This window comes from Xiphias gladius, chromosome 7 (genome assembly GCF_016859285.1).
Source record: "Xiphias gladius isolate SHS-SW01 ecotype Sanya breed wild chromosome 7, ASM1685928v1, whole genome shotgun sequence".
In the NCBI taxonomy this organism is placed as follows: domain Eukaryota; kingdom Metazoa; phylum Chordata; class Actinopteri; order Istiophoriformes; family Xiphiidae; genus Xiphias; species Xiphias gladius.
In genome coordinates this window covers 8,254,813-8,266,530 of record NC_053406.1, presented here as the reverse complement: position 1 = coordinate 8,266,530, position 11,718 = coordinate 8,254,813, and the positions used below count along the sequence as shown (strand labels likewise).

General features: G+C 43.3%; 1 protein-coding gene across 6 annotated transcripts in view; it reads left to right on the top strand.

Annotated features, from left to right (window-relative positions):
• Positions 1–769: 769 nt before the first annotated feature.
• The window catches only part of fli1 (Fli-1 proto-oncogene, ETS transcription factor), a 33,322-nt gene continuing 22,373 nt past the window's right edge, over positions 770–11,718 (top strand). For 2 of the 6 annotated variants that reach the window (XM_040130462.1, XM_040130460.1), the window contains exon 1: positions 9,009–9,165. In XM_040130462.1, coding sequence (XP_039986396.1) covers positions 9,148–9,165 — 18 coding nt within the window. In that variant the 5' untranslated portion in view covers positions 9,009–9,147. The other 4 variants (XM_040130459.1, XM_040130457.1, XM_040130461.1 and 1 more) reach the window with 4 other exon arrangements.

Here is an 11,718-nt window from a genome sequence, read left to right as displayed (position 1 = left end):
ACCACGAGGACAGACAGGAACAGGAATGAGCATCTGCATAGAAACTCCAGGACAGATGCTCTTGGTGACTGATTATTAAAATAAATTATACACCTTTTTTTTTTTTTTTTTTTTTTTTTAATAAGAGCTGACATTTGGCTTTATTCGTCCTCAGCCTAACTGGAGGGGATGATGGTTTCCTTTGCAGAGCAGAAGTGTAAAAATCTAGAAGATTGTCTGGTTTTGCAGAAATATTCCACACCAAGTTTGATCCCATTCAATGATTTCCCTGTTTTTATTGGGTCATTCAAATTTGTCGGATAAGATTAATTTTGTAGTAGTACTGGAGCCCGAGCCCGTCCGTGAACACACTCCGTCCGCCACTTAATTTGCGGAAGGAAGGTTTACAGGTGATAGAACATGCAACCCCGGTTTCTTTCTAAGTGAGTAAATTGGTGATTTTGCAGTGATGTTCTCTGACTGTTCCCACAGCAGTTTCCCCCGCATGCACCGCTGCTGACCGGATCCACGTGCAAATGAAGACTAATAACAAATAAAACAAGCTAAAAGCACCTAAAAAATGTCTTCTACATTTTTGCCGACACGTTTCTCCACCAGAAGACTCCGTGAAGCAGATTTATGACACTCTTTCTCTCCCTGCTTTCCCCTTATTTCATGGTTCAGTGGCCTCACACTGCGGGCAAGGGGAGGTTTTCTCTCGCTGCTCATTGGTCGCGGCTCTCCCATCTCAGTCACATTTCCATTCATACACCCGGCGCTCCTTTTCAGCCCCTTTCAAAAATAACTCACTGTCACCATCAGTGGGAAAACGGCTTTGCCCGGACAGGACTAATTATTTAAAATTGGAGGAGGAGTGATTGAGTCGAAAGAGATCGAACGGTCGACACAACGACGACAGGTGAGTGAGAAAAACAACGAGAACTGATCTGCGTGCGCTAAAGTCCCGCAAACTCCGCAGCGGAGGTGTGCGTGCAGGAGGGCAATCGATGATTTCCACTTGTTATAATGCTATTGCTGATGCGAAGTCATACTGTAAATTAAAAAAAAAAAAGCAGAAGATTGCACCTTAATCGATCCGAACCCGTGCGGACGTTTGGGGAGGACCGCGACAGAGACATGAAACTGCAGCCTCCACCTCGATATTCGTGTTAATGTTTGCGTCTTATTGCATCAGACTCGTCATTCAAAGTTGTTTGCTTTATTCGAGCTCTTGGGTTGAATCGAAAAAACACTGAGCCTCTGTCAGCCCGCTTCGTTGCAGTTCCCACTGTAGGGGAGTCTGTAGGTGAGGGAAACAACGGAATGCGTATTAGCTGAAAATCAGTTGGCTCTCGCTTATGATGGATAACACCAAGGTAAGATGCTTAAAATGTAACACTAGAGGGGTCCCAGCCCACGGGGCTGTCTCGGAGGAAGGTTCACGCCGTTATTCAACAGTCCTCCTCTGCCTAATTGGCTGCAGATGCGGTATCCTATGCTCTTTTTACCGCGTAGAAATTGGATGCATTTGGGGAACTTTATGAGGCGAGCCCTACGTTTGCCTGCAGGAGCTGAGGAGACAAAAAAAAAAAAAAAAAAAAGAAAAAAAAAGAAAGAAAAAAAATGGGTCCCCTACAAGTATTTAAACCGTGCCACGTTCATGCATAACCCCCCTTCTTGGCTGATTTATCATGGGGCAGAATTCAATGCGCAAAGAAACTTTAGCAGAAACGTGAAATTGCGAAGTAAAAAAAAAAAAAAAAAAAGAGAGAGAAATTGTGGTGCTATTAAACCCCTGATCGCGTGTAGGAAAGTACAAGTCTCGCTGTGCTTTTTATCCTTCTCTTTCTTTTTAGTCGGATATCCCTGTCAGGTATTGGCCTAAGATCACAAGGGCCCGTGAGCTGCAACCGCCACTAATTATGCTCAAATGCACAGTCGGAGAGAGGTCCGTGATTGTTTATTTGTAATCCCGAGAAGCCGGAGCATGCATGCTCCTGAACACAAGAGAAAGATGTCCCAGAGGCCTTGTTAAGATATGTTGAACTTTAATGGTGCGTCCTGAATACCATTATAGAGCTCCATATACTTTCATTTGCTTCATCACACAGTCTATATAACAGCCATTTGTGATGGTATATGCCACTGCCTTCCTAATAATTGCACGGGGAGGGGAGGCCTAAAGACACCGTCCTCTAAGTGCCCTTTCACCCCAGACTTTGTAAGCTGCACTTATTAAAGCGAAAAGTGTTTCAATATGTGGTAAGCTTTAGGGTAGAACGTGATGGGGGTTGGGATGGGGCCCTCTTCTTCTTCATGCTGCCCAGCTCCTGTTGGGCGACGTGGAGAAATTCATTCATGCACCCAAACTGTTGATGTTGAAGAAGAGCGGGCAACTGTAGTTAAAACCCGTGTCTAATGCCACTGACCACTGACCACCGTTGAAAGAAGGGGAAGAAAAAAAAAAGAAAAAAAAGAAAGAAAAAAATGGGTCCCCTACAAGTATTTAAACCGTGCCACGTTCATGCATAACCCCCTTCTTGGCTGATTTATCATGGGGCAGAATTCAATGCGCAAAAGAAACTTCAGCAGAAACGTGAAATTGCGAGTAAAAAAAAAAAAAAAAAGAAGAGGTGTGGTGCTATTAAACCCTGATCGCGTGTAGGAAAAGTACAAGTCTCGCTGTGCTTTTATCCTTCTCTTTCTTTTTAGTCGGATATCCCTGTCAGGTACTGGCCTAAGATCACAAGGGCCGTGAGCTGCACTACCACTTCAATTATGCTCAAATGCACAAATCGGAGAGGTCCGTGATTGTTTATTTGTAATCGAGAAGCCGGAACATGCATGCTCCTGAACACAAAAGATGTCCCAGAGGCCTTGTTAAGATATGTTGAACTTTAATGAATTGCGTCTGAATACCATTATAGAGCTCCATATACTTTCATTTGCTTCATCACACAGTCTATATAACAGCCATTTGTGATGGTATATGCCACTGCCTTCCTAATATTGCACGGAGGGAGGCCTAAAGACACCGTCCTCTAAGTGCCCTTTCACCCCAGACTTTGTAAGCTGCACTTATTAAAGCGAAAAGTGTTTCAATATGTGGTAAGCTTTAGGGTAGAACGTGATGGGGGTTGGGATGGGGCCCTCTTCTTCTTCATGCTGCCCAGCTCCTGTTGGGCGACGTGGAGAAATTCATTCATGCACCCAAACTGTTGATGTTGAAGAAGAGCGGGCAACTGTAGTTAAAACCCGTGTCTAATGCCACTGACCACTGACCACCGTTGAAGGTTTCTGTGAATGAGTCAAGGCATGCGCGCAGTCACACATACAGGGGGCCATTAAGCAAATTTGAGTTTCCCTTTATTTTGGTGGAAGTGGTAACCCCTGTGTGCCCTGTGTGGAAGTTCACAGAACGAAGAAGAAGGTGATCAAGAAGAAGAGGGAGCAGAGGAAGAAGAGGAGGAGGAGGAGGGGGAATGTTATTAAGTTATGACTGATTCCCTATCTTTATCTTTTCTCAGGGCCCACTGGACACTGAGCAACCTTGGGCCAGTCTGTCAAGTAGACATGTTTCAAACTGTCCCTGACACGTCGTCTTACGTCAAGGTAAGACACCACCGTCTCTTCGAGCAGGTAACGTTGGAGGGACAGAGTGGGGTCCTTTCATTTCTTATGACTCAAGCTGAAAATATTGCTCAAAAAGTCCAAAGTACAAGACTGCTCGCCGGGTATTTCCAGCCAGGAAACCCGTGATGATCTTCAGAATCAAGTAGAATTAAGTGTTTACGCTGCAGTTTCGGCAGATTTTATATGAATAGAATAATATAAAAAAAGACTTGTATCATGAAGTTATGAGTTTGACACCTGTAACTTTACCCATATGCGACCATTCAGGGCTTATTTCATTTGATTGGCCCCTTGTTATTTTTCCCTCTTGCTGAAAATGCCTCCATGTGACACTGTCGAAATGTGTCTCTGTTGTGGTCTATCTCAAACGACAATATCGATTTGATTTCGACGTCTTCAATCCAAAACTGTTGCTGTTATGGCTCATTATCGTGCTCTCTCTCTCTCTCTCTCTCTCTCTCTCTCTCTCTCCCTATGCCACAGTCCTGGAAACGTAAATAAAGCAAACAGCGCACATATGGTTTTCACATAAAAACTGCATTGCGCCACATATGGCGCAGCGTGAATACCTGCGACTGCTCCATATCTGAGGCACTCCAGCCATTAAATATTTATTTTTGACATAAAACCGCATATGACCATATAATGCCCACACGATGTCAAGTTCAAGGTGCACTCTGCTCGCAGCTGTATCTGTGAATTTGGGTGGTTGCATGACGTTTGCTCACATCCATCATAATAACCCTACCGAGGGTAACTGCTCGGATTGTGCCTCATTAAAATGAGCCATTGTGCGGAGTCGAGCTATGGTAATATCTCCACAATCAAGGTATTTTTCCAAGGGCGACTTGTTAATGTTTTGAAGACTTATTCCCCCTTTGAATAAGGGCTCTTTTCATCCAGGCCCAGCGTTTGTGCCACTGTAGAGAGACTCGGCGTTTAGGGCTCAGAACAATTCCTGATTTGTTGTGAGGGGAGTTGAATGGCGAGGAATGTTTTAGGAGAAAATATGCTTTTAAAAGAGTCGCTCTGCTCCCGAAAAAAAAAAGAAAAAAGACAGGAGGCCAATGAAAGAGAGAAAGAGGTTAGGGGGACCTGAGTTAACTTTCGATTCGATTTGTTATGGAAATGCAGCCAGGATTATTTTTGTTTGTTCTGGTTCCAATAATGCTTTTTTCTCCTTCTTCTTCTTATTATTCTGCCGGGATTCAGGGTTAGCGTGTATTTTTTTTGCGTGCAAATGCTGCACTCACTTAACTCACACACATTCAGGGAGATATTGGTCAGAATGTGGCACGCCTCAATACAAAATTTAAAAGAAATATCCCTCATTCAAGCGAATCCGCGGCCCGGCATTTGGTTTTGTTTGGTTAAGGCCAGGCGAGACTGGAACTCTCCAATAAAAATAAATCTCAAATTAATTATGGCCTAGAGCGAGGGGCCAGACAGTTCGTGCTTATATGTGCTGCAGACTCTACTTTTTGCCCTTAGTATTTTGACTCGGGCTGTCTTTTAGCCTGAGAGAAGGAATGATCTGAATACAAGTCTGCATTCTAATAAACAGCAACTTTAGCAGGCTCTCATGGACAGGGACTATTTCTTCGGCTGAATAACAGTGCCCCGAAAGGTTTTCTCACAACACTACGGTTCCCATGTGTTCCCAGGAGTCACCAACTGATGTTCAAAATATACAAATCCTGAAATAAATAGACTACACTGTAAAAAAAACAAAAAAACTATGGTTTGATGCAAAGCGTAAGACAAGAAAAAAGATCATTTGATTGGGACAAATCCACATGCATGCAGACTTGTCTCGTGAAATCGCATATTCACTTGATATGAGGTTGATTTTAGAAACAAATGCCAGCACCTCGGCACACTGTCAAGAAAAAATGAGCTGTATTAAAGAAACTTCGTTAAGTTTATTTCCCCCCTTCATATCGCCCTTTGGACAGATTGTTTTCCATTGTTGAGCCTATGTGACAAATAAAAGCCTCAATAGTCCCTTTTTTTTCTCATCCAAGACATTTAACTCCATACTCTAAATCTTAGTAGATCTTCATATAAGCTGAAGACGAAAGGATGGCCCTAACAATTGAAAGGCTGCTGAACATAAACTCACCATAGTGTCCGCCCACCTCTGGCTTGTTGCCCCAGCGGAGAGACGGAGGAGCTACTGGCTCGTGGTGTAAGGAAGAAATGTCTGGCTGTCTAGTTCCAGCGTCAAGCCAGATGTTCTGTGGTTCACTGTGTAAACCAACTTGCATCTGTTTATTGGCCTTCCAAAATGTTTGTTACCACTGTATTCATTATGGTCTTGGTAGGTCCTGGACCCCCAGTCTTCCCAATCAGCTTTATGACTGGGATGGCGGGTATTTGAAAAGAGAGGAGTAATGTCTGACGGTTTTGTGTCATTTTGAAAAGCATCCTGTTCATTTGCAGCCGTTTTCCATAACACTTTATATCAGCTATTTACAAAACCTAAACTAATCTTGGCCTCTACAGTGGAGTGGAGGGTAAACTTCACTTTTTTTTTTTTTTATTAATGGAACCTGATGACATAAATCCAAAGAAATGGGGAATGGGGTATTTTAAGATATGTGTTTGTATTAGCGGTCATGAAGCCCCGTATGGTGAAACACCCAATCAAGGTCACAGCTTAAGCACCTCTCTAATTTGTCACTTTATCAATAGTCTCCCTACAATAAAACCACTATATGAAAACCACAAACACAGGAATGTTTAGAAGAAAAAACAAACCAAACCAGTCACTGAAGAGTTAAACAAGGTGTCTCCCTTAATTACACGAGGCTGAACTGGCCTCAGGCAGGAGAAGCCTTGACCCTTAGCAGGATCCAGATGTGGTGGTCCCAAGGGTGGGGGCCCACAGCCCCACCAGACCCCCAAGTCGAAAGCAGACAGGCCGGCCCTGCTGTCAGTCTGTCGCGGCAGCGTAGTCTCTGTTTTGCCACTCTGAGGCCGCTCCCCAAGGCAGAACTCCAACACTGCAAAAAATACTCATCATCGCCATTTCAGCTAAATCGTATTATATTATTAAACATTATAAAAACAGGCAGTGTAATGAGATACATTCACTTTTGTCCAAAGTAAAGTCTTAAAGGTTTTGTTGTTTTTTTTCTCTATCAAATGTGGTTTTCTTGATACTGGTAGAATGATCAGTTTTTTCCAAGCTAGGATTCTCAAGTTTGTCAAAAATCCCTGAAACAATACAATCTAGATTAAGGTATTTTTTTAAGTCTCTAGATCTAAGTTACCTACTTGTTAGATTTAGATGTCATTTGTCGTCAGTAAAAAAAAAAAAAAAAATCACACTGAAACACTGAGTGTGGCAATGAATTTGTGGAAATGGACGTTTCTTGCAGTGTTTTTGGTCTGGTCACGTTCAGAGCTGGCTCCATGTCTAGCATCTGCACTAAAATTATGCTTGAATTGATGAGGGCAATTTCATAGGGTAGACGAAAAGAAAAAAAAAAAAATCTATGTGGGGGTGGGGATTAGAGGATTTCTTTTTTTGGGGGGGGGCTCAGGCGAGTAGGGGGAAAACATCAAATAACAATGGCGAATTCAATGTATTAATAATAGTGATGATAATATATTTATGTCCATTTTTTGATTCAGGCTGCATTTCATCCATGCAGTCCTGTGCTGAGCAGCAGACGCACACGTGTAGAGCAGATCCTCCGACTGTAGTGTGGTTAGGAGCTTGATGCTTGGATTTTATTAATGGTGTCTCAGGAAAACTTCACAGAGGCTTCACCGAGAGCCGTAACAAGAAAACATGACAAGGTTGCAACAGCTCCTGCAATAGGTGTTCAGGTTTCTCTCATGTTTTGATTTAGAGCTCCATCAGCAGCACGTCTGAGAGAAACATCTGTCCACATTCAAAGATAAACTTTACCCAAAGTATCAGTTTCAGTATAAATTATAGAATAGAACAGAAAATCTGCTGATTTACAAAAGGATGGAGGCATGGCCAGATACCAATCTGAAGTGTAGGCGTGGGATCACATAACTTAGAATGCCCTGTGACATTAAACCTAATTCCAGAAAGAAAGAAGAAAAAAAAAAAAAACACGTTTAAAAGTGTGCAGAAATAATTCACAAGTCTGACAAATAGTAAACCCGTCCACGCCATATGTGACATTACTGGGAAAGCAAAACACACAACACTATTCTACAGAAATCTACATGGCAATGGTTGTGCACAACGCAGGCAGCCATCCTGTAAATATTTCCGAGCAGAAAAACATAACAGCGGAGCGAACACTCAATTGTTTTCCCTGCTTATCTCTCTGGGACAGTATCCTGCTTTTTTGAAGGCAGGGCTTTCGGTGACACACAGCTTCCTTCTCAACCTTCTCAGCAGTGGTGACTTCACTCCCCAAATTTAGAGGAAAGAAAAAACTCAATCCGGTAAAAGTGTCTCTTTCTCTCCGCCACATACCGGGGGCTGGAATTAATTCAGGAGCGTGTCATGTTTGGGATATTGTCGGGGTCCGCTGAAAATTGCGCAAAATGGACGGAACTATTAAGGTAAGGGTGGAGAACGGGGTGTATGAGTTTGTGGGAGACTGCTTTTTCGGAGTTGCGCCTCCTTTTTTTAAGCAATGGGTTGAAATGCCCCTCTGTGTCGGTCTATGAGCTGGAACCTCCAATCTGACGACGATGAGCGGCTTTTTTCTCTCGGTCTGAAAGCGGTAACCAGATTTCCATCTTTTTCCTCTTTCTTTGAAAGTATCCCTTGTCCTTCTTTCAATAAGCTTCCTGGTTGTGAGGATACGCTACGGTGTGGATTTAGGCTAAATCAAAATCACGCTTTGGATATTGGGGACCAAGCGCACAATTACGCGCGTTTGGAAAGGCACAAAGGAGTGGCTATTTGTTTCAGACAAAGCGCCGTAGGCGATTATTTCAGTATAAATTATAGAATAGAACAGAAAATCTGCTGATTTACAAAAGGATGGAGGCATGGCCAGATACCAATCTGAAGTGTAGGCGTGGGATCACATAACTTAGAATGCCCTGTGACATTAAACCTAATTCCAGAAAGAAAGAAGAAAAAAAAAAAAAACACGTTTAAAAGTGTGCAGAAATAATTCACAAGTCTGACAAATAGTAAACCCGTCCACGCCATATGTGACATTACTGGGAAAGCAAAACACACAACACTATTCTACAGAAATCTACATGGCAATGGTTGTGCACAACGCAGGCAGCCATCCTGTAAATATTTCCGAGCAGAAAAACATAACAGCGGAGCGAACACTCAATTGTTTTCCCTGCTTATCTCTCTGGGACAGTATCCTGCTTTTTTGAAGGCAGGGCTTTCGGTGACACACAGCTTCCTTCTCAACCTTCTCAGCAGTGGTGACTTCACTCCCCAAATTTAGAGGAAAGAAAAAACTCAATCCGGTAAAAGTGTCTCTTTCTCTCCGCCACATACCGGGGGCTGGAATTAATTCAGGAGCGTGTCATGTTTGGGATATTGTCGGGGTCCGCTGAAAATTGCGCAAAATGGACGGAACTATTAAGGTAAGGGTGGAGAACGGGGTGTATGAGTTTGTGGGAGACTGCTTTTTCGGAGTTGCGCCTCCTTTTTTTAAGCAATGGGTTGAAATGCCCCTCTGTGTCGGTCTATGAGCTGGAACCTCCAATCTGACGACGATGAGCGGCTTTTTTCTCTCGGTCTGAAAGCGGTAACCAGATTTCCATCTTTTTCCTCTTTCTTTGAAAGTATCCCTTGTCCTTCTTTCAATAAGCTTCCTGGTTGTGAGGATACGCTACGGTGTGGATTTAAGGCTAAATCAAAATCACGCTTTGGATATTGGGGACCAAGCGCACAATTACGCGCGTTTGGAAAGGCACAAAGGAGTGGCTATTTGTTTCAGACAAAGCGCCGTAGGCGGTTATTTCATATAGGTATAAGTAATCCACGAGTTCAACGATTTGGTTTAGTCTGGGAAGCGGGGATTGAGCAATAGCCATGACTGGATGTAACGCTGGATACGATGTGTCGAGCTGCGCAACAGCGGTGTGGCACATCGCCCGGCTCGGTCCGAAGATCCTTTCGTAGGTAAAAAAAAAAAATACAACCAAACGTGATGGTTTGGTATTTACAAAAGAAATAATCTTTCTCTTTCTTGTTGATTATTGTACGTGCTTTCCCTCCGTTGTCGGACAGAGAGTTTTGTCAAAGTGTAAGGAACGCTGTCGTTTGGTAACTTCATGCGGTAACTGCACAGTTTGCAACACTTTAAACCACAAGGCTTCACAATGATACCTTGGCTTGCTCCTTATATAGTTACACAACTATTTTGAAATGGTATGTTGGTAGTCAAGAGCGCTGGTCTACATTAACATTGGCTACTGGCCCCCGACAGTCAAATTCCAGATGTATTATGGCTGCAGCCACCAGATGTGGAATGGCACGTCCCTATTAGTCCACATTGCCATGCGTACAGTCTGTGTCCTCCGGTTAACAAGTGTAAGCTCAGAAGAATGCAGCATCTGTATTTACTCGCATTGTTGCTGGAAAGGCGATGGGACTAGTCTTCTTCTGGAAATTTAAAGTTGCGGCTTTGTGGCGGCTGGGTGTGGTGTGAGCTTTGGAGGAGTGTAAACGTTGGCCAGACGAAAATGTCAGGCTGCATATAGTGACTTAAAGCCCGTCAGTCCCCGCTCACAGAGCTGTGAGTGTTTTTTTGTTTTTTGTTTTTTGTGTGTGTACTGAGGATGAATGCCATGAATGTCACAGCCTGGTTGTCTGTAACAAAGCAAGAAGCCGTGTGAATTAATGCAATCATAACTGAATCCTTGGGTGTAAATGACTGGCCGCTAGCTGCATTCATGCCCGCTAAAAGAAAGGAAGGGCTCTCTAGCCATGAGAGCTTCCCGTTCTACACAATCTTTTCCTGACAGGTTTCCTCTTCCTCCCTAAACAAAAGACAGGAATGCCCCCCCCCCTCCCCATAGGGTGGCTCCTGCTAGATTGCTGTGTGTGAACGCCAAACAGACACACGTGTAGTCTGGATGTGGAGCTATTGCATATATATCCAATCTGCTCCAGACGCGTCGTGACGCACAGATAGACTTGGCTGATGTAAACAGAACAGAGGTGGCTCCCAGCAGGTGTCACACTCACACAATACCTCTAACGGGGCTTGCAGCTTCACATCTGAGCTACAGTTTACCTCATGTTCTCCCCCCCTCTTTGTCTTTGGCACTGTAGAAAGATATATGGCAATACTAGAATTATGTTTTCAGGAAAAAAAAATGTTTTTCAAAGACTTAGTGTTTTTATTTCAGAAGCTCTGTACAGTTATTTTTGAGATTAGGATTACAGATTTTAGGTGCGGTTTTCGGGAGATGTTCATCAAATACAATCTAATTCATTCAAATTATCTGCGGACATTGTGGGACAGACAAAAAACAACAAAAACAACAACAAAAAAACTAAAGCCAGGATAACTGCCTGTAGTGCTCACTGGCAGTATGTGTGTGTTCCTCACAGATACTGGAAAGAAAACAGAGCAAACTGGCTCTGCTCTGTCATCCTTTCAGCTTCTCTTCATTAGCGTGGAGGGGCCCCTATTTTAAAAAACCCTCTGCAATCTTGATAGGCACACACCACTTGCCAATCATGGTTTCAATTGCGCAGGCTGATATGTCACTGTAAATATAAAGTGCAACAGTCATAATACTTGACTAAGCCCTTATCGGGGTATAATGAGACATTCCCTCACTCTGCAACACCTTATCGTCCACAGACTAGCTGCTGTGCTCTGCTCAGATAGTGAGCCCTGCTGCCAGTGTTCAGACTATGATGGATCCGCTGATGAAATCACTGGAAAATCGAATTCTGGCGAGATGGTTAAACGCTTCTGGAGAGGTTCAGCTTTTTTATCCACCCATTAACCTGAAGAGTAGTACTTTATGAAAACCCCGGCGTTAGTTTTTTTTATCTGTTAAGTGGCATAGGCCTCACTATTTCTAACTGTGTGAAGAAAAATTAATTATAGTATCCGAGATTTCACTCAATGTCATTTGATAAGGAGTTTGACCTGTCACTCCATACGGTTAAACCAG